This window comes from Bos mutus, chromosome 3, assembly GCF_027580195.1.
Source record: "Bos mutus isolate GX-2022 chromosome 3, NWIPB_WYAK_1.1, whole genome shotgun sequence".
Classification (NCBI taxonomy): Eukaryota; Metazoa; Chordata; class Mammalia; order Artiodactyla; family Bovidae; genus Bos; species Bos mutus.
Genome location: NC_091619.1, coordinates 94203486 through 94230120, shown reverse-complemented (window position 1 = coordinate 94230120; position 26635 = coordinate 94203486). Strand labels below are relative to the sequence as shown.

The 26635-nt window shown below is 35.8% G+C and overlaps 1 protein-coding gene across 1 annotated transcript in view; it reads right to left on the bottom strand.

The window, feature by feature from the left end:
* Positions 1-26635, bottom strand: part of AGBL4 (AGBL carboxypeptidase 4) — a 1467493-nt gene that overhangs the window by 1372889 nt on the left and 67969 nt on the right. Inside the window, exon 2 of the mRNA XM_070364879.1 lies at positions 6388-6510. Coding sequence (XP_070220980.1) covers positions 6388-6510 — 123 coding nt within the window. The remainder of the gene's footprint in view (positions 1-6387; positions 6511-26635) is intronic.

Genomic DNA, 26635 nt, shown 5'->3' with positions numbered 1-26635 from the left:
TGAGCAACTTTCACTTCACATTCCTTTCTGGCCTGAAGAGTTTTCACTGAAAGATCAGCAATTAAACATATGGGGTTTCCCTTGTATATTACTTGTTGCTTTTCCCTTGCTGCTTTTAATATTCTTTCTTTGTATTTAATCTTTGTTAGTTTGATTAGTCTTAGTGTGTTTCTCCTTGGGTTTATCCTGGATGGAATTCTCTGTGCTTCTTGGACTTGACTATTTCCTTTCCCATGTTGGGGAAAGTTTGGACTATAATCTCTTCAAAAATTTTCTCATACCGTTTCCTTTTCTCTTCTTCTTCTAGGACCCCTATAATTCAAATGTTTGTGTGTTTAATGCTGTCCCAGAGGTCTCAGACTATTGTAAGCTCTTTTCATTCTTTTTACTTTATAACTTTACAACTCTTCAGGAGTTATTTCTACTATTCTATCTTCCAGCTCACTTATCCATTCTTCTGACTCAAATATTCTGATATTGATTCCTTCTAGAGTCTTTTTAATTTCAGTAAATGTGTTGTTTGTCTCTGTTTGTTTATTCTTTATATCTTCTAGATTTTTGTTAAGTGTGTTAATTGATTCTTGCATTTTCTCCATTCTATTTTTGAGGTTTTGGATCCTCTTTACTATCATTACTCTGAATTCTTTTTCAGGTAGTTTGCCTATTTCCTCTTCATTTATTTGGACTGTGAGTTTCCAGGTTGTTCCTTCATTTGCACAGTATTTCTCTGCCTTTGCCTTTTTTTTTAACTTATTGTCTTTGAAGTTTTCTTTCCCCAGACCTCGAGGTTGAATTCTTTCTTCCTTTTGGCTTTTTTCCTCTGTGGGTAAGGTTGGTCCTGTGGTTTGTGTAAGCTTCGTGTAGGGTGTTACCTGTGCTTGTGTTCAGGTTGGAGGAGGCAATTTTTTTTCTCCCCTCTGATGGGCAGGACTGTGTGAGGTGGTAATCCTGTCTGCTGATTGTTTGGTTTGTATTTTTGTCTTGTTGGTTGTTTGGATAAGGCCTCCTGCACAGGATGCTGCTGGAAGTTTAGTGATGCCAGGTCTGGTATACAGGTAGTTGCCTTTGTGGGAGTTCTCACTAATTAATACTCCCTAGGAGTTCTCTGGTAGTCTAGGGTCTTTGAGTCAGCACTCCCACTCCAAAGGCTCAGGGCTTGATCTCTGGCCAGAGAACGGAGATTCCACAGGTGGTTTGTTATGGCATTAAATGGGATTAAAACAAACACTCAAAAACAAGAAAGAAAAGAGGCACCCCAGACAAATGGCAATTACAAAATCAGGCAAATAATAACTAAAATAATGGAATATACACACATATACATCTATAAACAAAATCAAAACAGTCCAATAAAGAAATGAAGTACAATAGACTGACCCAGCAAGCAAAGGAAACCAAAAATGGTATCAACCACTTAAAAACAATACTAACTACAGCACAAACTGGAAAACAAAACTAAAGCAAGGTGCCAACTGGGGAATAAAGCAACAAAAACAAAACAAACAATATTGTTTGTAGACTTTTTGACGATAGCCATTCTGACGTGTGAGATGATATCTAATGATTTTGATTTGCATTTCTCTAATAATGAGTGAAGCTGGGTATCTTTTCACGTGTTTATTAGTCATCTGTATGTCTTCTTTGGAAAAATGTCTGTTTAGGTCTTTTGCCCACTTTTTGATTGGGTTGTTCGTTTTTCTAGTATTGAGCTGCAAGAACTGCTTGTATATTTTGGAGATTAATTCTTTGTCAGTTGTTTCATTTGCTATTATTTTCTCCCATTCCGAGGGCTGTCATCACCTTGCTTAAAGTTTCCTTTGTTGTGCAAACATTTAAGTTTAATTAGGTCCCATTTGTTTATTTTTGCTTTTATTTCCATTATTGTGGGAGGTGGGTCATAGAGGATCTCGGCTGTGATTTATGTCAGAGAGTGTTCTGCGTATGTTTTCCTCTAAGAGTTTTATAGCTTCTGGTCTTACATTTAGGTGTTTAATCCATTTTGAGTTTATTTTGGCTTATGATATTAGAAAGTGTTCTAGTTTCATTCTTTTACACATAGTTAATCAGTTTTCCCAGCACCACTTGTTGAAGAGACTATCTTTTCTCCATTGTATATCTGCTAACATCTTAAGCATACTTACTGCAGGGAGGGAAAAGGAGATGCTTATGTTGACTATGTAAGGTAATGGATGTGTTAATTATCATGATCTTGCTAATTATTCTACAATATACATGTATATCAAATCATCACATCATCACACCATACACTTTAAATATACACAATTATATTTGTCAATTATTACTCAATAAAGTTTAAAAGAACAAAAAAGTGTATCAGTCAACTGCATATCTAAAAAGAAAAGGTTTAACTGAGGCATTAAGCTAAAAACCCTGATTTCTAATGCAGTTATAGCATATTTTCATGCTGCACCAAGAATAAAGAGTATTTTATTTTATTTTAAAAGGAAATAAAATTAATTAATACTTCATTAATCTTGAAAGATTATATAAATATATGTAGAAAAATCAACTGGGGGAATTAAAAATAAAATGTTTTAAGTTTTTATTTCCACTGTTTCAAGTGATAGATTTTCAAGTGATAAACAACTGACCCATATCTTTATTTCACTGACTCTTTTCCATGCCACAATAATTTAATGCTACATACTAAATCTCTCAGGCTAACCAATTAACCTGAAGTGTGAATTATAGTGCACTTTTCATAATCAATACATGTATATGCATATCAATAATAAAATAAAACTCAAATTTCATATGATGGTAACCAAACATAGTATTTATTTGGATGGCTTATTTTAAAACAGTAAACTTTTCTTTTTTATTTATCATAACACCTTTTCCTATATATCTTTTCACCTAATGATAAATTTTCAACAATATGTCTATTATCCATATGCCATAAGTTGACCTATAATAAGGTAATACATATATGTAATACATATATAAAAATATGGCCTTTGGAGTCAGGAAATTCTCAGTTTCAAATTTGACTACACCACTTGTTAGCCGTGTAATTCAAAGTAAATAACTTTACACTTTTGAGTATCAGCTTCCTCACTTACAAGTAGAGATATAATATCTCAGAAGGCTTGTGTGTGTTAAATGAGATAAATTACATAAATCCATCATTTCTTACAGGGTATGGTTAAACAATAAGTAAAAAAAATATTATTATTGGTTTTTTCCCTTAATGTTCTTGTTGCTATTGTTAAAATTTTTTAAATGTAAAATATTTTTATTAATCTTAAAATCTCACTTTATGAAGACTATTTTATTCTATGTCTTCCCTCCTTTAAAATTCCTTTGGTTCTTCCTCTCTATCTCTTTTCTTCTTCTGGAGCTCTCATAATGAGTACATTGATATGTTCTATGGTATCCCATAAGTCCATTAGGCTTTCTTCACTCTATTTCATTCTTTTTACCTTTATTCCTCTGAGGAAATCATTTCCAATGATGTGTATTCAAATTCTCTGCTCCTTTCTTCTACTTTAGTCTGATGTTGAAGTCTTCTAGGAAATTTTTTCAGTTCAGTTACTGTGTTCTTTAACGTCATGCTTTCTATTTGGTACTTTCAGTATTATCCATCTCTTTGTTGAAATTCTCACTTGGTTCATGCAATGGTTTCTTGATTTTGGTAAAAATCTTTATGACAGTTACTTTGAAATATCTGTCAGATAAATCATATATTTCCATTTCATCAGAGTCAGTTTCTGGTAGTACACTAGGTACTGCTGCTGCTGCTGCTAAGTTGCTTCAGTCGTGTCCAACTCTGTGCGACCCCATAGATGGCAGAACAAAAATTAATAAGAAACCGTCACTGACCTCAAGGAATTTTTAGCGATAAGGAAAAAAAGATTATTAAATGACTGTAATGCAATAAAAGCTATCATGGAAAAGGCCTGTAAGTCACAGGAAAGGTGCCTGCAAACATATAGGTAGAGATAGTCAAACCCGCCTAAGAGGTACTGTTTCTCAGAGAAAGAAATACTGGCCTGAGTCTAAATTAACATTTTACCAAGTAAACAAAGAATCTGGGACACAGAGAAAATAGCATCCACAAAAGTATGAAGGCTTGAGAGAAGTTGAACTAGGACAACTAAGTCAGACTAGAGAAGTTGGACTAGAAATTGGATAACTGGTTGGACTAGTTGATGGACTAGATAATAGTGAGCAATTAAATATGGCTTTTTCATCAAACCTATCAGAAAATTAATCTTTCCACAAACTTCTGTTGTTTAAACTACTTCATTCAACAAATACAGAATTAATTTTTGCTTAATTTTGTAAGCACTCTACCTGGTTCAATAAGAGGACATGGATTAACCATACTTAGATTCTACCCAGAAGCAGGTTATAGTCTAGAAGAAAAGAGCAACAGAAACTTTTAAAAATCATAAAAAATGTCAGGTGTCTCTCAAGAGATAAAATTAGGGTGGTGTAGATGTTTTTCCAGGAAAAATAATACTTAAATGGAAGGGCATATGGAAAGAAAACATATCAGGAATTCATAGGAAAGTTCATATTTGACCTATAGACCTTATTTCTCATAAGAAACACAGATTAGTTATCCACCAGCTTAGGAACAGGCAATGTGCATATTACATATTACATATTTTACATATTATAATGTAAATATAATGTGCACCTTACATATTACACAACTCTGAAAGAAAGAAAATGGAAGCCTATCTAAAGGCAATAAACTTCATCCACATGAACTCAGCCCTCCATATCCATGGGTTCCACATCCCCAGATTCAATGAACCAAGGATCAAATTTTGTTTTTTTCAATTCCAAGGTGCCAGAAGGCAAAACTTGAATTTGCCACTTGCTGGTAACTACTTACATAGCATTTACACTGCATAAGATATTATTATAAGTAATCTAGAGACAATAAAGTATACAGGAGGATGTGCATAGGTTACACACAAATATTACATCATTTTATATGAAGGACTTGCACATATGTGGATTTTAGCATCCACACGGGTCCTAGAACCAATCCTACCCAGGCACCAAAGGACAGCTATACAAGATTCAAAGAAAGTACAGTATGTTGTTCCCAATTATGTTGACAGTGTTCAAGTCTGATTGGAAAGACAACATTACAATACTGTGTTATGGATTAAATTACATCTCCCCAAAATTTGTATATTGATGTCTTAGCCCTGTGACTCTAATAAGAGACACGGTTTCTATAGAAGGAATCATGTTAAAATCAGGTCATTAGAGTAGGCCCTAGTCCAATATGACTGATATCCTTATAAAAAGGGAATATTTAGAGACAGACATGTACACACAGAGAATGCCTATGAAAATGAAGGCAGAAATCAGGATGGTATTTCTACAGACCAAGGAACACCAAAGATTGCTAGCAAAGTACAATAAGCTAGAGGAGAGACACTAAGCAGAATCTTCTTCGCAACCCTTAGAAGGAACCAACCCTGTCAACATCTCAATCTCAGACTTCTGTCCTCCAGAATTCTGAAACATTAAATTTCTGTTTTTTAAGTCAATCAGTTTATGGTTCTTTATAAAGGCAGCCCTAGAATACTAAAACAACATAGAATAAACAGAGGGGAAAATCCTACATAAACAATTTTTCAGTTGTTGGTATAAACAGCCATGGTTCTTAAAGTTCAGAGAACTTTCATAAACTAAAATGTCCCTTCAATCATGCATACCCACACATGTGCAAGTACAACATTCAAAACCCAAAATAATCAACAATTATCTTTTAAACAAAATTATGTTTAATTTCTCATTAATATTTTCAACATATTCTGAATACACACTATATGCTTACATTCCATTCAGAGTGTGAGGCTCAAGAAAGTTAACAAGATTCAGTTACTACTGGATGGAAGTTCACAATCAAGCCCTGAGTTCCCCTATCAGAATTCTCATAGCATTTTCTGTGTATGAAGTATATTACTTTTCCTGTTTTATTCAACTGAATCTATTCTTTAACTTTTTTTTAATAGAGAAGCCTCCTCTCAGAATGACTAAGAATCATATAGTAGATATTCATTATCAATCATTTATCAAGTAGTCAAATTATATTAGTTTTACCTGAAAGAAATAATATCTAGATAAGCATTTGATAAAATATAAAGTCCTCTATAAATGTTCATTAGTACTATCATTATTTTTCTAATCATTTATGACAACAAAAACATTTATTGTGTTTCACTTTAAGTATTTCCAAGTTAATTCATTCAAATCTGATTTTTCACTCACAATTTATTTCATTATGGTAAAAAAAATTAAAAGGGTTGAATCACACTAAATGGTCATATGGAGTAAGATTCTTAAAAAAAAACCTCACCAGGCAATCTCAAAAGAAAAGGTCTTTGATACACTCACCACTTTCAAAGCAAGCATCAAAGATAAGATGTCCTTTCTTGGGCTGTCCACAGTATCCAGTTGGAAGCACCACATATTTGCTCACATTCCCTCCGATGGCATCATCATTTCCCATATCACTGCCTATTGTTCAAAAAATTGGCTCTTGTTAAGCAGAAATCAAAATGCATTTAGTAACACAAGTCCAGCAAAAATTTTATCATTACATTCCCCCTGTAATTCAGTGCTTATCCAGGCACTAAAGAAATTAACAATATATTGTGATGAAGTAGAAAGAGAACAGATTTTTAAATCAGAAAGATATGGACTCAAATCTCATCTCTACTACATATTAATTCTCCATAACACAAGGCAATCAGCTTAATCATTTTAAGCCTCAGTTTCTCTCATCCATAAAAAGGAATGGTAAAATCCATATTTCAAAACTGTGTTATGAGAATTAGGTATGAAAAATATCTCGTATAACCAATGAAATAAGAAAGATGTTCATTAAATTTCATCAATTATGTAAATAAATGGTAACATTTAACTTGTAACAAATAGCTATTTTATTGTGAATAAAGCAACAGTTCTATAATTAGTATTATAAATACATAATATACCAATACCAGAAATAATTTGAGAAACACTGACTTAGTATAAAAGCTATATTTCCTAACAGGAACTTAAATTTTTTTGTTTTAGAAATTTCACTTCCATTTAGAATGTAGAAAGCTGGAAAGATCATCTTTTCCATCTTAGCATAAAAATCCCAGTAAAGAACAAAAAATAACTTATAAAAACCAGAGGGGTGGTACGGGGAGGGAGGTGGGAGGGGGGTTCAGGATGGGGAACACGTGTATACCTGTGGAGGATTCATGTTAATGTATGGCAAAATCAATACAATACTGTAAAGTAATTAGCCTCCAATTAAAATAAATAAATTTATATATATTTTTAAAATCTATCAGAGAACTGAGTTGTAGGGTAACTGAAATTCTAATATCCAAGAAAAGTCAGGCTCTACCAAAAAGGGATGAGAAGCAAGCACTGACTCCTCCGTATCAGAGCACAGGAGAAAGAAATGGTGGGTCCCATACAAATGACTAAAAAGAAGTTAATTTTTAAAAAATCATTTAAGGTAAGTTTGGGGAACAAGAGAGAGTAGAACCCCTGGGAGTCACAGACACAAAAGGAAGTTCGCAGCACTGGGAGATTCTCCTACACAAGCCTTCATCAAGCGTTTAGGAGAAAGATTAGAAGCAAGGCAGAAGACTAGAAAATGCCTTTCTTTGTGATTCAGACCTGCAAAGGGAGAATGGCCCGACGAATATCATTTTCCCTATAGAAAAAAGGCCCTAAGTCACTCAGATCAGATGAGGTCAGTCACTCAGTCGTGTCCGACTCTTTGAGACCCCATGAATCATAGCACGCCAGGAGGCCTAAGTCACTAGGGAAGAACAACAAACTTTGTAACCCCCGTGCTCAAGTGAGACTCATTGTAAGAGGAGAAGTATTAAAAGGAAAAAAATTCTCTACATTTAAGGGAAGAGCAGCAAACCGTCCTGGGACTAAGACAATATATCAATATTGTTGAAGGGCTCAAACCTTGGAGGAGGAGTAAAAATCATTCACAAAGCATATCAAAGATTCAGGGTAGAATTAAAAGTGGAGAATGAAACTAAACCGAGCTTAACGCCTGACTAAGACAGAAGTCACTCACCGAGAGCCAGACATCCTGGACTGTGAAGTCAAGCGGGCCTTAGGAAGCATTACTAAGAATAAAGCTAGTAGAGGTGATGGAAATCCAGCTGAGCTACTTCAAATCCTAAAAGATGATGCTGTTAAAGTGCTGCATTCAATACACCAGCAAATTTGGAAAACTCACCAGTGGTCACAGGACTGAAAAAGGTCCATTTTCATTCCAATCCCAAATAAAGACAATGTCAAAAAATGTTCAAACTACTGTACAGTTGTACTCATTTCACTATCAACGATATGCTACATACAGAACAACTCTTCTCAGAGTTAAATGATAAGCAGCACCAAACTGAGACACCTGAAAAAGGGGGGAAAACTAGGTGAGCCTAACGATAATACTAGCTTTTAGATTAGTGATACTTTCTGATCTATTGTACAGGGAGAAGAGGGTTCCCAAGTACAACAGGGTGATTTAGTGTGTTGAAAAGACAGAAGTAAGAGTTTGGAGAGGGATGAGGAAAGTCTGAAGGTTAGACTACTGAAGGGGAGACTGCTATGAGAGTCAGAGCATCTAAAATGTATAGCAATCTGTTTAAGACTGTCTGAATGCTAAGCCATATAGAATAAAATTCCATGAGACCAGTCAAAGAATGACCAGGAAGTTGTAATTTCCAAGGTGCACAGTGCTGGGAAACATTCAACATGCAACCATCCACAGTGAAGAATCCATGTTGAAAATTTAGGAGATTAAGTAGAGATTCCAGAAAGGTACTAGCCATGAACAACTGGAAAATGAAATTTGAAACACCATACCACTTACAATACCATCAAAAACACAAAATAACAAGGCTTAAATTTAACAAATTATATATAAGAACTGTATATTGAAAAATAAAAAAATAAAAATTGTTGATACATATTAAGGAAGACCCAATTAAATATCAAGATATACCATGTTCATGGATTAGAGAACTCATTATTATTAAAGTGACAACTTTCCAAAAACTGATCTCTAGATTAAATGCAATACCAATCAAAATCTCAGCAGGACTTATTCCAAGAAATCAACAAACTGACTCTAAAATTTATATGGAAACTCAAAGGGCCTGAAATACTGAATACAATTATGAAAAATAAGAGTTGAAGAACTTACATGAGAATAAGACTTACAGGAAAGTCATATAAATAAGTGGATCAGATTACAGAGTGAAGAAATACATCCATATACATTTGGTCAATTAAGTTTGAACAAAGGTGCAAGGATAATTTAATATAGAAAAAACAACTTGTAAAACAAATAGTGCTTGAAGAACTCGACAACTTTTCAGGAAAAAAAAATGAACCTCATATGTATGTGATGGTGGTGGGTTTATATTATATATTTTCCAAACTCACTAAATTTCATAGGTAAAACAGGTACATTTTTGTTATGGGTAAACTTATCTCAAAACAATTATTTTTAAATGTTAAAAAGTGAAAGAGCAAGAATTGATTTTCATATCACAGAATCAATCCATATATATATATATATATATATATGACAGAGATATTATACAAATAATATTTATATATAGATGTTATAGATGTAAAATTATCCTATGACTAATATCTCTCAAACCCAATTCTCAGTCCCTAGATTAAAATGTTCTTAACCACTTCAGTTTTTAGTTTCTCAGATTTTATTCTACACAATATCTTTATTTTTCTATTATTTTAGTTTATCAACATCAAATGGTATCTATCAAAATTCTTATATGAAAGATAAAGAAATAGTTTATGTACATGATTATCCCCTTCTCTAAAAAGAGAATTTCATTTTATTTTTAAATATACATTATATTATTCTTATTTTAATTATTCATTTGAGGTGGATATCGTTGTGAGCAGTATACCTAGGAGGCATTTTAGAAATTTGTTAAGGCATTTTTGTTTGTTTTCATAAGGATGAAAGAGCACTGATGGCATCTGAGTAGTAGAGACGAGGAATGCTACACGTAGTACAAAGTAGAGAAAAGTCCAGTATGACTTCCAAGTGTCAGATATACTCACATATTCATGCACACAGATATGTTCTTGTTCAATCATTCAGTCGTATCCAACTCTTTGTGACCCCATGGAATATAGCAGGCCAGGCTTCCCTGTCCTTTGTCATATCCCAGAGCTTGCTCAAACGCATGTCCATTGAGTCGATGATGTCATCCAACCATCTCATCCTCTGTCATCCCCTTCTCCTCCTGCCTTCAATCTTTCCCAGCATCAGAGTCTTTTCCAATAAGTAGGTTCTTTGCATCAGGTGGCCAAAGGATTGGAGCTACAACTTCAGCATCAGTCCTTCCAAGGAATATTCAGGACTGATTTCCTTTAGAATTCACCGGTTTGATTTCCATGCAGTCCAAGGGACTCCCAAGAGTCTTCTCCAACACCACAGTTCAAAAGCGTCAATTATTCAATGTCCAGCCTTCTTTATGGTCCAACTCTCACATCCATACATGCTGTTGCTGCTGCTAAGTTGCTTCAGTCGTGTCCGACTCTGTGTGACCCCATACACGGCAGCCTACCAGGTTCCCCCATCCATGGGATTTTCCAGGCAAGAGTACTGGAGTGGGGTGCCATTGTCTTCACCACATCCATACATGACTATTGGAAAAACCACAGCTTAGACTATACAGATCTTTGTCATCAAAGTAATGTCTCTGCTTTTTAACATGCTGTCTAGGTTTGTCATAGTTTTTGTTTCAAGGACCAAGTGTCTTTTAATTTCATGGCTGCAGTCACCATCTGCAGTGATTTTGGAGCCCAAGAAAATAAAGTTGGTCTCTAATTCCATTGTTTCCCCATCGATTTGCCATGAAGTGATGGGACCAGATGCCATGATCTTCGTTTTTTGAATGTTGACTTTTAAGGCAGCATTTTCACTCTTCTCATGTACCTTCCTCAAGAGGCTCTTTAGTTCCCCTTCACTTTCTACCATAACGGTAGTGTCAACTGCATATCTGAGGTTATTGATATTTCTCCCAGCAATCTTGATTCTAGCTTGTGCTTCATCCAGCCCAGCATTTTGCATGATGTACTCTGCATAGAAGTTAAATGAGCAGGATGAGAATATACAGCCATGATGTACTGCTTTCCCAATTTGGAACCAGTCTGTTGTTCCATGTCCAGTTCTAACTGTTGCAGGTTTCTCAGGAGGCAGGTAAGATGGTCTGCTATTCCCATCTCTTTCCACACTTTGTTGTGATCCACACAGTCAAAGGCTTTGGCATAGTCAGTAAAGCAGAAGTAGATGTTTTTCTGGAATTCTCTTGCTTTTTGTATGCTATAACGGATATTGGCAATTTGATGTCTGGTTCCTCTGCCTTTTCTAAATCCAGCTTGAACAACTGGAAGTTCTTGGTTCATATACTGTTGAAGCCTAGCTTGGAGAATTTTAAGCATTACTTTGCTAGTGTGTGAGATGAGTGCAGTTGGGCAGTAGTTTGAACATTCTTTGGCATTGACTTTCTTTGGGATTGGAATGAAAACTGACCTTTCCAGTCCCGTGCCCACTGCTGAGTTTTCCAAATTTGCTGACATAGTGAGTGCAGCATTTTCACAGCATCATATTTTAGAATTTGAAATAGTTCAACTGGAATTCCATCACCTCCAATAGCTTTGATCATAGTGATGATTCACAAGGCCTACTTGACTTCACATTCCAGGATATCTGGCTCTAGGTAAGTGATCACACCATTGTGGTTATTTGGGTCATTAAGATCTTTTTTGTATAGTTCTTCTGTGTATTCTTGCCACCTCTTAATATTTTCTGCTTCTATTAGGTCCTTGCTGTTTCTGTCCTTTATCGTATCCATCTTTACATGAAATGTTCCCTTGGTATCTCTAATTTTCTTGAAGAGACCTCTAGTCTTTCCCATTCTATTGTTTTCCTCTATTTCTTTGCATTGATCACTGAGGAAGGCTTTCTTATCTCTCCTTGCTATTCTTTGGAACTCTGCATTCAGATAGGTATATCTTTCCTTTTCTCCTTTGCCTTTCGCTTCTCTTCTTTTCTCAGCTATCTGTAAGGCCTCCTCAGACAACCATTTTGCTTTTTTGCATTTCTTTTTCTTGGAGATGGTTCGATCACCTCCTCCTGTACAATGTTACGAACCTCTGTCCATAGTTCTTCAGGAACTCTGTCTATCAGATCTAATCCTTTGAATCTATTTGTCATTTTCACTGTATAATCATAAGGGATTTGACTCCCTTATGTACACAAATATTCATGCATGCAAAATCTTATAATTATGTGAGCTTAGAATCTGTTTCACACGTGGAAAGTATTTTGCATGGCTTTAATAAACACTGATTTTTCCAAAGATGCAACTAACATGTAAATCAAGGAAAGATTATAATTGGTTTGTTTATAATTTTATCCAGAAGTATCATCATTTTAGAAAATCATGTCACCAACAGCATTATCACTCACTTCATTATGTTTTCCACATCCCTGTTTTTCCTTGTAGAAAACTCCTACTCATCCTGTAGACCTACATGAAATGTTATCTATTCTGGGAAGTCTTACCTGATTTCCCAAGCACTGACAGTCAGTGTTCCTCTACATTGCCACAACATCTTGTTTATTCCTTAAAACATATTTACCTTTTTATTACTGATTTGTTGTATGTTTATTTTTTGTGTCTTTTCACTCTGAGTATGGTGTCTCATTAGAAGAATCTAATGTCTTTTATTTTTATCACCACTTTCTCTCTCCATCCTAGGTATGACACAATGCTTGGCGCAATGTCAGTAATCTATAAATACTCACTAATTTACTGAAATAAAGAAGAGTTTTAAGAGCTGAAATTTATGTGAATATTGGTTTTTGTTTGTCTATTGACAACACAGAGGGTATGCAATATATTTTAAATTCATCAAAAGAACAGACAGAATTTTTACATCTACATTTTACCAAGATAAAAAGTTATAAAATAATGAAATCAAATAGTTAAAGAAAGGGAAACACCTTAGAATATGCATATACTGACATAAAGACAGAAAGACCAGGGTAGGGGGATACTATAGTCTGTGATGTTAATACAACATAATGCTTGATCATTTACATGCACAACGTGAGAAATGCAAAGTTATTATTCTCAGAGAAATTATATCTCAGTTACACATGTATATTAAACCATTAACAAAGAATGGCATTTACCGTAGTATAAAATAATCCAAGGTAGCGTGGATTAATGAAATAACTGTTCTTATTGAGTAACTGCTAATTTCTTGACCTTATTTTAAAATATCCCTATATTTAGTGACAGAAGTATGAATTAATAGTAAGAGTTTGGATCTCAAAATCACATAGAGCTGAGAGTGAATCCATCTAACTCAGATATATATGCAGTAATTTAATATAACCTCTCTAAGTCTTTCACTTAGAGTTTGGTTATGTTGTTCTGAAGGGTACAGAAAAAATATGTAAATCACATAGAACATAGCATTTACTCAATAAGCAGTTAGTTATAATTATTATCCTCATTATCATTATTATCCTCATTATTAATAAGACACCTGTATCTTGAAAGAAATGTATTTAACTAAAGAATAAAAGAGTCAACTCTATAAAGTATAATGGAGGATTCAGAAAAGGAAAGGCATAATTTAAATAGAAATTCAGAAAGAATGTCTTACCAAAAACCTACTCTTTGAAGTAAACACTGAATGTTGTAGCATCCAGTTAAATTATAGAGTATAAAACACTCTTATTATAGTGTGTAAAATATTTGTGTCCAAACATAGAGACAGAATAATACAATGAAGTTTTTCAATTTAAGGAAGTTAGAGACAAAGAGAAAATAAAATAAGTTGTGGTTTATCTTTAATGAAACATCTAATCCTATTAATATTATTATTTACATGCTTTTAAAAATACTACATGGATAACAAATATTTAGCAATAAAAAATATGAGCACATTTTGTGGAAGGAAAAAGATATATCTAAAGAGGTACCTGATGAAATGATATTATAATTACATCTTATTTTATTCTAATAAATAGGCCTGCCAAGGCGCTAGAAATAAACTTTTGGGCTACATAGAATTTTTGACATTTAAGTGGGTTATACTGATGATGGATATGACAAAGGCTCAATTTGTTTTATTTCTACATGGAAAACTACTTTACACAAAAGTTACAAGCAATTCATATTGGTCAAAAATGAGGAAAACAGCGTATTAATTAAAACTGACCTTTATATAGAACATGAATTCCACCTCTCAGGTACAAACACCTTGGAAGAAGTAACAAATTACCTCCATGTATAAGTGATATGCAGTTAAAGGGATCTGTCAAAAGTTCCATTATAAAGCAACATTTCCAAGGCTTCATAATTTTGAGAGAAAAGTACACTGAAGATGAGACCTAACCCACAAATCCTGAGCCAAGAAAATAAATCTAAAATTCCTACCTGAGGGCATTTTAAGAAAGAGAACCTATTCATTTGGGGACTTTTATCTCAGTGAACTAGTACCCGCTACATAACTTGTTTTGAGAAAGTTAATTTTTAGGTAGGTTGATAAGAAGTCTGGGGTCGAGGAGGACAAGCAGGAGGAAGAGGAGAAAGGGGTCTGGGGTTCTCAAGGAGGAGAAAAAGACAAACATTTTTTTTTTCTACATTCCTGCATCTTAGTCACATAAAATGTTTTTTCTTTAAGCTAATGATTACACAACAAAACAATTCATCTGGCTCAAGGGTATGTTCTTCCTTAAACTCCATACCAATGATTATATAACAACAATGTATCCTGCTTGAGGATATGTTTCTCCTTCTTAAGGACCTTCTGACTAATCCTGGCACCTTCAGGTGTATGTTGTGGGAGCGAATCTGGTAAGACCTTTACAACCTTGAGATGTTCTTGTGATTTATTGTTAATAGCCAATTGAAAAAGTATATAGCTCCCTTGCTAAAACTAGTGACAGGGCACTCTCTATCTCCCTTCTGAGGTCTATGTCAGAAGCTTTCTTTGTCCTTTTTCACTATAATAAAACTTCTGCCACACAAAAGCTCTGAGTGATCAAGCCTGGTCCCTGATCCCAAAGCTAAATCTTCTTCAGAGATCATCAATCAACCATAAGCTATCACTTCCCAGCATTTTACAAAATATACCATGTTTGTTCTCATTGAAAATATACTTACAAGAGATACTTCAAGGACTCAAAAAACAAAAACGTAAAAAAAATTTTTCCTAAATACACATATCCTAATCCTTTCTAGACATATGTATTAATATCTTCAATACAAATATGATGTCTAGATTTGTTAAGCTACAATCAATCATAGGGGCTTCCCTGGTGGCTCAGATGGTAAAGAATCTGCCTGCAATGCCGGAGGCCTGGGTTTGATCCCTGGTTGGGAAGATCCCCTGGAGAAGAGAAACGCTACCCACTCCAGTATTCTGGCCTGGAGAATTTCACGGACTGTATCGTCCCTGGGGTCGCAGAGAGCCAGACACAACTGTGCTATTTTGAAAAAAAAAATCAATCATAGGGTATTTTAAATACTATTCATGTATTAAAGAACTATTTTTGTACCCACTCTATCTTGTGCCAAGAACTAAGGAGAATATATAAGAAAAATAAGCTGTAAATCAGTCCATCAATCCATAAAAGATTAAGGATATACTAATAACAACACTCTCAAAAAACTGACTATCTAGTTAAGGACTATACTGAAGGTAATAAGATATATAATGAAAAACAAATGTTCTATTTCTGTAAGAAAGAAAAATAATCAGTACAGACAGCATAGTTAGGCACCATGGGATTTGGAAAAATATGAACTTAAAGGCTGAATCGTTGCTTGGTCACTTTTTAAGTGTATGACCACGGATGAGGCCCAATTCAGCAAGCTATGGTCTTTTCTCTTTTCATTCTACAGCCTTTCAAAAGAAATGGCTGGCCCATTTTCTCTGAAATAGTAGTTTGCATCCAATTCCTCAACATTTTGCAGTAAATGATCTCCCTCCCCCGCTCTTACCAGGATTCTACTGATACCTTTTCTATTTTGTATTACAGCTAACTGCATATGCCTTAACATCCACTTCCCAAAGTGAAGTGTGAAAGTCACTCAGTCATGTCCGACTCTTTGTGACCGCATGGACTTGGAATTCTCCAAGCCAGAACACTGGAATGGGTAGCCTTTCCCTTCTCCAGGGGATCTTCCCAACCCAGGGATCAAACCCAGGTCTCCTGCACTGCAGGCAGATTTTTTACCAGCTAAGACACAAGGGAAGCCCCAACCAGTTACTTAAATACTAACTTTCCACTTATCTGTTAGTCATAATGCAGATTACTATATACTTTTTGATTGCAATTAATATAGATAGCTGCATTCACTGTAAAACAAAAAATGTCTGACATAGAGCAATTTTAATAGTTATCAAATTGAAAATTCAATTGAAAAAGAATTTTCAAAAATGTATTCTATTCTATAGTACGTGGGAGCCATTTTTCATTGATTCCTAGCCTACTGATATAGAATTATTAGTTTATTTAACAAAGAATTTTTTTTTACTCCTGTGCACCTACTATGTTATGTTTTAGTAACATTAAAAATCTTAAAACTTCCTGTCCATCAAGGATATTAGTGGGAGAGGCAAATGAGTAAACCATAATAGTATAATGTAATAAATATTAGAAATGTGAGGTAACCTCAAGGTATCCCACAAGAGCATAAAGAAGTAACATCTAAACTTTTCTCACAGAAGGCTTCCTGAACAACCTTAAAAATATATGTAAAAATTAGCGAAATAAAGAAGTTACAAGAAGATAATGTATAGAGGAACAAGATGAGAGTCTGGAAAGGGAGACAGGAAATAGATCATGGAAGGCCTTCAGCACCTAAGAAAGTTAGATTTTATCCTAGAACAGTAAAACCCTGCCCCTGAAGGATATGAAGCAGAGCAGGATACAGCCTAGCCTCAAGGCTCAGAGCTTAGAGCATTTTCACAGAGATAAAAGAGAGAGCTGTCTCTATGGTGCTATTTTGAGCATAGAAGGTTAAGTGATGGTAACCTGAATGAGGTAGGTGGCGGGCTGAAGGAGCAAGGAGTCTGGGATGCAGACTTGGAGTCCATTCTCACTCTACACAAACTGCACTGTTTTTGGAAAGCATGATGATAGATCAGCCTTTGGAGAATTTACATATGTAATCTTGTCAAGCTCTACAACTGTATTCTGGTTCCCAAATTAGACTTGTACTTCAAAATGAAATTTTAATTTACATGCTAAAAACAGAACCCTTAAAAACAACATCTGGCTGGTGTTCCTAATCTATTTCTGCCACATTCAATATTCAAAGAATACCAGCTCAGTATTCTCCAAACCATGGCCTAGAAAAGCTTCCTGGTGGTTTTCAATCTACCTTCAGCAATCACTGGGTGTCCACTCTGTGCCTGATACTGTGATAGATGCTGGAGATCTAGAAATTAATAAGACATAGAATATCCTTCAAGGAGTATAAAGGGAATTAGGAAAATAAAAAAGTATTTTACACTCTCTAACACAACATTGTAGACAAACACAACACTGTAGAATAGAAACTTAAAGAAAGAGGTTTATAAATCCACTGTGTTGGAAAAGAATCCAGAAAGTTTTCTAGAGAAAAGGTAACAAGCGATACTTGAACTGAGTCTCAAGTAGGTGTCTATTAGGCAGCCAAGTTATGACGCTCCAATTCTGGGAAGGACAGATTATTCTGAAATAAAAGGTCTGTAGATTTTAAAAGAACAACATGGAGAGTTACACAGAAATCAGACTAGAAAGAAGCCTATATGTTTATTAAGAAATGGGTACCTTATCCCATAAACAATTGAAGGTATTAATGGATCTTAAGCAGTGAAACTACAGGATGTGCTTTGTATAACAGAAAGACCCCTCTGGCAGTAGTGTGGACAATGGATTAGAAAGGAATGAGATTGCACAGAAACTGCAGGTAGGAGGCTACACAACAAACTACATTTGAAATGATGCGGATCTGAACTAACGTGAAAACAGTGGCAATGGAGAGTTACATGAGAATGAGGGATAGCCACAGGCTTGCTGAGTAATTAGATGATATAGTCCCATACTTCTTGTATCCCATTCTTGAGAGTACAGGCTTGCTGAGTAATTAGATGATATAGTCCCAATACTTCTTGTATCCCATTCTTGAGAGTACATTTCCCCTGTAAATGGATCGATGATAATAAGTGAATATAAGAGAAAAGATTATAAAAATCAAGAAACAACTTCCAAATTTGGCAACATTAAATTCTCACATCTCCCAGGAATAATTGATTACTCAAAGAGGTTCTAAGATTTTATTCAAGAGAAAATAAGAGCCAGAAAAGATCGCAGAAGAGAAGGATGTGGAGTTTATCTCCTCCCACAAATACATAAAAAATACATCTACACGTGGGACAATTTTCACAGAATACCTGCTGAATGCTGGTAGAGATCTCATAATACCAAAATTGCAAGAAAAAAATCACCACATAACCAGGAGGATAAAAGAAAAAATGGAAATCAGGATGGGGCCTGCATCCCTGGGAGGGAGCTGTGAAAAAGTTCCCTCAAACCGGGAAAACTTTTCATCAGCATGGAGATCAGCTAGGACAGAAAAAGAGCTTCAGAGGCTCAGAGGAGAGCAGAGCAGCTGGCTGTTAGCAGTCAGAACAGAGAGACCAGAACAGAGGGTCCTGGGCACCTTCCTACACTCCCCAGACACAAGTCTACTGGTGTGCCTGGCATAGCTGAGTGCTGAAATTCAGGCTTCAGACAACAGACCTAGACAAAGGACTGCGGTTAGCTATGCAGAGACAACCTGAAGGGGTTGGAGTGAGGTCCAAGCCATAACCAGGGATGTGTGCAGGAAGGAGCCCGATTCTGACATTAAAACTCCACTGTTAACGAAAGGAGGGGTGGGGCCCCTGCCACAGCAGCCTCTTGCACAGAATGCTCACAGAGGCAGGGCTCCACCTCTTTGCCCACATTCAAAAGCAAGGCTGAAATCTGAGCCACTCCCCAGGTACTACACATTGGAAGCAGGGCTGAAATCTGAGCGTTCCAGCAGCTACAGCTTTGTAAACTCAGTGCCTGTGGGAGTGTTTTACAGGTGCTCCTGTTGCTGGGGCAGGTCCAGCAATAGTGTCTGCCGCCTTTGCTATAGGAGCACACAGATGGGAGGAAAGGGTCTGGGCTGACGAAGCGGCTCCCATGGCAGACCCAGGAACATGACTAATGGATGTCCCAAATCCTGACCTCAGCCATTTTGTGCAACCAGATTTGCACTAGAGATTTTGTAAGCACAGTGCCCAAGGGATACCTGGGCCAATTGTCTGAATTCCCACAGCTGAGAAGGAGTCGAGGGCAGTGTCAAAAGCATTGTACTTTGTGAGCCCACACAACAGGTGACAGGTGATACCAGAGTGCACTTCCTGATGGACAGCTCCTGTGAAGGAGTACTCAGTGGCTCCTCTCCCAGCGGAAGCCCCACCCATCTCACACTGCAGTTTAGAAACAGATCTGAGAGTGTCTACTCCAAACCTGGGGAGCAGGCCCTGACCCCAACAGCAATGTGACAACCACAGAGCAAAGAGAAGGACCCTCAATGTCCAGCACAGGCTCTGACCACCACAAAACCAGTTACACCCACTATTATGAAAAGGAAAGCACACTTTTAAGAAAGACATAGCAGGTATCCATACTAAACATCCCTCACAACAAAAATATTAGACTCACACAGGCTACACAGGGACACTTCCACATAAAAACACCCTGCTAAGATGACAGGAGACAACTGTTTCTCCTAAACTCACAAAGTCAGAGAAATACAAGTAAAATAAAGAAGCAGAGAAGCCACTCCCAAATAAAAGACCAAGAGAATTCCCCTGAAAGAATAAATGATGAAACAGACCTCTCCAGTCTAATAGACACTAAATTCAAAAAGGATGCAATGAAAATATTGAAGGGATTAAGAATGGCTACTAACAGAAATACAAATTACTTAAAAAGGAACTAGAAATTATAAGGAGGAGCCAAGAAAAATTAGAAAATTCATTTCCTGAGACAAAAGCTGAACTAAAGGCAACAAGTAGCAGAATTAATAACACAGAAGAAAGATAAGTGATCTGGAAGATAGAATAATGGAAATTATCCAATCGAGGCAGCAGAAAGACAAATTAAAAAAAAAAAATGAAAGCAACAGATGACGCCTTTGAGATAATATAAAGTGTTCCAATCCACACTTAATAGGGATCTCAGAAGGAAAAGAAAGAGGGGACCAAAAATGTATTTGAAGAAATTATGGCTGAAAAATTCCCAAACCCAAAGAAGGAAACAAATGATCCAAATGAAACAAAGAACAGAGGATCCCAAAGAATATGAACCCAAACAGACCTATGCCAAGACATATTTAAAATGGCAAAAGTTAAAGATAAGGAGAGGATAATAAAGGCAGCAAGAGTAAAGCAAAGAGTTAATTACAAGGCTATTAGCTGATTTCTCTACAGAAACAGCCCAGAAGGGAGTGGCAAGATATATTCAAACTCTTAAAAGGAAAACACTTGCAACCTAGGATACTTTACCCAGCAAGATTATAATTTAAAATAGAAGGATAATGAAGAATTTCTCTGAAAAGCAAAAACTAAAAGAATTCAGCAATATTAAACCTATTCTTAAATATATATATATATATATATTGAAAGCTATTCTCTAAATAGTAAAGCAGCAAGACTCTAGAGGAAGAGAAAATCACAACCAGAAAGTAAATCACTTAAATAAGTCAGCACATTGATTTTTTTAAAAAATAAAATTATAAAAGCAAACTGAATCCAACAACACATAAAAAAGATCATACACCACAGTCAAGTTGGATAAATCCCAGGGTCATAAGAACAGTCCACACATGCAAATCAATCATTGTGATAACTATATCAACAAACGAAAAGACAAAAACTACATGATCATTTCAAAAGATGCAGAAAAACTACTTGATAAAATTGAAGACCCATTCAAGATAAAACCTCTTATCAATGTGGATATAGAGGAAACATACATGCATGCATGCTAAGTCAATTCAGTTGTGTACAACTCTTTGCAACCCTATAGTCTGTAATCCATCAGGCTCCTCTATCCATGGGATTCTTCAGGCAAGAATACTCAAGCGGGTTGCCTTGCCCTCCTCCAGGGGATCTTCTGGACCCAGGGATCGAACCCATGTCTTCTGCAGCTCCTGCACAGCAGGCAAATTCTTTGCCACTGAGCCACTGGGGAAGCCCATAGAGGAAATATAACATAATAAAAGTTATTTATGACAAACTCAAAGGCAACATAATACTCAATGGTGAAAAGCTGAAAGCTTTCCTACTAAAATCTGGAACAAGACAACAATACCCTCTCTTGCCACTTTTATTCAACACAGTATTGGAAATCCCAGCCACAGTAATCAAATAAGAAAAAGAAATAAAAGGCATCCAAATTGTAAGAGAAAAGGTAAAACTGTCATTATATGCAGATGATATGATAGTACATATAAGAAGCCCTAAGGACTCCAAACAAAAACTACTAGTAATGATAAACATATTCAGTAAGGTAGCAGGATACAAAATTAACATACAGAAATCAGTCACCTTTTTTTTTTAACACTAACAATGACAAATCAGAAAGGGAAAGTAAAAAAAGAAATCCTTTTAAAATTGCATCCCCCCAAAAAACTTAGAAATAAAACTGACCAAGGAGATGACTTATATTCTGAGAACTATAAAACATTGACAAAGTAAATTGAAGATGATTTAAAGAAATGGAAATATATACCATGCTCTTGGATTAGAAGAATTGATGTTAAAATGGCCATACTCTCCAAAGTAATTTACAGCCTTAATGTGATTCCTGTCAAATTACCCATGACATTTCTCACACTAAAACAAATAAACCTAAAATTTATATGAAACCATAAGCAAAATGACCATAAAAGACCCACAGTTACCAAAGCTATGCTAAGGAAAAAGACAAATCAGAAGGTATAACTCTCCCAGATTTCAGGTAATACAAAAAGCTAGTTAACAAAACAGCATGGTATTTGCACGAAAATAGACATACAGATCAATGAAAGAGAATAGACAGCCCAGAAATAAACCCACACACCTACAGTCAATTAATCTTTGACAAAGGAGGCAAGAATATACAATGGAGAAAAGACAGTCTCTCTAGCAAGTGGTATAGGGACCACTAGACAGCTGCATGTAAATCAATGAAATCAGAACACACCTTCATACCATACACAAAAATACCACACACTCAAAAAATACCATACACTCAAAATGGCTTAAAGACTTAAATATAAGACATGGCACTATAAAACTACTAGAAGAGAATAAGCAAAACATTCTCAGATATCAATCATACCAATGTTTTCTTAGCTCAATCTCCCAAGGCAATAGAAATAAAAAGAAAAATAAACAAATGGGACTTAATCAAATTTACAAGCTTTTGCAAAGCAAAAGAAACCATAAGAAAAATGAGAGGACATCCTACAGACTGAGAGACAATATTTATAAATTATGTGACTGACAAGGGCTTAAATTCCAAAATATGCAAACAGCTCATACAACTCAGCAACAACAATAAAAAATAACCCAATCAAAAAAAAAGGCAGAAGACCTCAATGGACATTTCTCCAGGAAGACATACAGATGTCCAACAAGCGTATGAAAAGATGTTCAACATCACTAAATATTAGAGAAATGCAAACAAAACCACAAAAGAGGTATCACCTCACACCAGACAGAATGGTCATTATCAAAAAGTCTACAAATAACAAGTGCTGGAGAGAATGTGGAGAAAAGGGAACCCTCCTACACTATTAGTGGGAATGTAAATTGGTGTGGCCACTATGGAGAAAAGTATGGAGGTTCCTTAAAAAAACTAAAAACAGAGCGTCTTATGATCCAGCAATCCCACTCCTAGAGATGGAAGCAACTTAAATGTTCATCGACAGATGAACAATAAAGATGTGGTATATATACATAATGCTACTCAGCCAGAAAAAAGAATGAAATAATGCCATTTGCAGCAACATGGATGGACCTAGAAATTATCACACTAAGTGAAGGAAGTCAGAAAGAGAAAGAGAAAGACAGATACTATATGATACCACTTCTATGTGGAATCTAAAATATGACACGAATGAATTAATTTATGAAACAGAAAGACTTGAAGAGATAGAAAACAAATTTACAGTTACCAAAGGGAAAGACGATAGAGGAAGGATAAATTGCAGATAAATTTGGGATTAGTAGATACAAACTACTGTATATAAAATAGAAATACAACAGGTCCTAGTGTATAGCAGAGGAATTACATTCAATATCCTATAGTAAACCACAATGGAAAATATATATATATACACATAATTAAATTATTTTGAGTATACCAAAACTAACACAACACAGTACATCAACTATACTTCAATTAAAAAATGAGAGCAAGACTTAGCGAGAACAAATGTTTATGACATATTTTTTCCAGAAATTTCAAAGATAAGAGAACTAGCTACAAACATAGATATTATATTTGAATGATTTTCATAAGCAAAGTTGTTAGGCCAAAATTAAGACAAACATAGAGCCCTGCAGGGTTTTCCCGGTAGCTCAGTGGTAAAGAATCTGCCTGCCAATCCAGGAGACATGGGTTTGATCTCTGAGTTGGGAAGATCCCGTGGAGAAGGAAATGGCAACCCACTCCAATATTCTTGCCTGGGAAATCCCATGGACAGAGAAGCCAGGTGGGCTATAGTCCATGGGGTCACAAAAAGAGTCAGACAGGACTTAGCAACAAAAACGAGAACCTTGCACTTAGTTTGTAGGGAAAAAAAATCTGTTATACCAATGCAGATCTAGCCTACTGGAAGCAAATGTTTTAAAATTTTTCAAAGCTTTGGTTAATCAATATTTCCAAAAAGTCAACACAATCATGACAACACTGATAGAAGCCATCCTGATCGCATAAAAGAATAAGTTTTAATCAACCATATACTGATCAGATGAAACAGTTTGGTCTATTTCAGGCACACATTTTAAGAGGGGCACAAATCAGAGTGTTTTTATTGAAAGAGAAACTTGACCTTGCTGAGTCATCTGAGATCCATATCCAAAGAAAAGAAGCTGAAAAAAAAAAAAAAAAACAGTAACAATAACAAATTCACCTTTATGTCCACAACATAGTAGAAACTCCCAATGTTTAATAAACAAAAATGAAAATCTGAAAGAATATATTACAAATCTCTCAAAATTTGAATAGTTCTTAACAAGTGGGAAAAAAAAAAAGATTAGACTCTCAGATTTGCGTTGTTAGACTGGACTAAAACTAACATTGGGTAGATTTTGGCCCAAAATATGGTGGGGATGGGGGGGAAACACCTAACAAACATAACATTCCAACCATGAAATAAGCTGTTCCAGAAAAATGGTCTCCATTTCATGACAGATTTAAAGCAGAGGCTAAATGTCTTTCCTCGGGCTTTCTGTAAAAATAGATCTTCCTTAAAGAAACTAGACAAGATGGTCTCTAAGTATCCCTAAAGTGTACAATTCAAACAACTTATTAAGCATCTACCACATGTGCAGACAGTAAGAAATACCAAGAAATAAATGAAATAAATGAAGTGTAATGTATTATTTCTGTTCTCAATAAGCTTATCCTAAAGTTAAGAAGATTCAATTAATATATGTGAAATAATTAATAATTATTATTATTAATTATTATCACAATTATATGTGACACAAACTGTATACTGTATAAGATAAAAGAAGGTAGGGGTTGGAAAGAGAACTTACTGGTAAGATCTCTTTTAGTTGGTGAGATGCAAGTTAGTCCTTACAGGATGAACAACTTCTGGTTTTAAATTTTTCATCAGCTAACAAATCAGACATGGAGTATCTCTTCGCGGCGGCTCCAGCAAAGTGCAGCCGCTGCATTATAGGGGACTAGAATGCAAAAGTAGAAAGTCAAGAAACACCTGGGGTAACAGGCAAATTTGGCCTTGGAATACAGAATGAAGAAGGGCAGAGGCTAATAGAGCTTTGCCAAGAGAATGCACTGGTCATAGCAAACACCCTCTTCCAACAACACAAGAGAAGACTCTACACACGGACATCTCAGATGGTCAACACCGAAATCAGATTGATTATATTCTTTGCAGCCAAAGATGGAGAAGATCTATACAGTCAGCAAAAACAAGACCAGGAACTGACTGTGGCTCAGATCATGAACTCCCTATTGCCAAATTCAGACTTAAATTGAAGAAAGTAGGGAAAACCACTAGGCCGTTCAGGTATGACCTAAATCAAATCCCTTATGATTATACATGGAAGTGAGAAATAGATTTAAGGGGCTAGATCTGATAGATAGAGTGCCTGATGAACTATGGACGGAGGTTCGTGACGTTCTACAGGAGACAGGGATCAATACCAATCCCATGGAAAAGAAATGCAAAAAAGAAAAATGGCTCTCTGGGGAGGCCTTACAAATAGCTGTGAAAAGAAGAGAAGCAAAAGGCAAAGGAGAAACGGAAAGATATAAGTATCTGAATGCAGACTTCCAAAGAAGAGCAAGGAGAGATAATAAAGCTTTCCTCAGCAATCAATGCAAAGAAATAGAGGAAAACAACAGAATGGGAAAGACTAGAGATCTCTTCAAGAAAATTAGAGATACCAAGGGAACATTTCATGCAAAGATGGGCTCGATAAAGGACAGAAATAGTATGGACTTAACAGAAGCAGAAGATATTAAGAAGAGGTGGCAAGAATACACAGAACTGTACAAAAAAGAGCTTCACGATCCAGATAATCATGATGGTGTGATCACTCACCTAGAGCCAGACATCCTAGAATGTGAAGTCAAGTGGGCCTTAGTAAGCATCACTATGAACAAAGCTAGTGGAGGTGATGGAATTCCAGTTGAGCTATTTCAAATTCTGAAAGATGATGCTGTGAAAGTGCTGCACTCAATATGCCAGCAAATTGGGAAAACTCAGCAGTGACCACAGGACTGGAAAAGGTCAGTTTTCATTCCAATCCCAAAGAAAGGCAATGCAAAAGAATGCTCAAACTACCGCACAATTGCACGCATCTCACACGCTAGTAAAGTAATGCTCAAAATTCTCCAAGCCAGGCTTCAGCAATACATGAACCGTGAACTTCCAAATGTTCAAGCTGATTTTAGAAAAGGCAGAGGAACCAGAGATCAAATTGCCAACATACACTGGATCATGGAAAAAGGAAGAGAGTTCCAGAAAAACATCTATTTCTGCTTTCTTGACTATGCCAAAGCCTTTGACTGTGTGGATCACAATAAACTGTGGAAAATCCTGAAAGAGATGGGAATACCAGACCACCTGACCTGCCTCTTGAGAACCCTATATGCAGGTCAAGAAGCAACAGTTAGAACTGGACATGGAACCACAGACTGGTTCCAAATAGGAAAAGGAGTACGTCAAGGGTGTCTATTGTCACCCTGCTTATTTAACTTCTATGCAGAGTACATCATGAG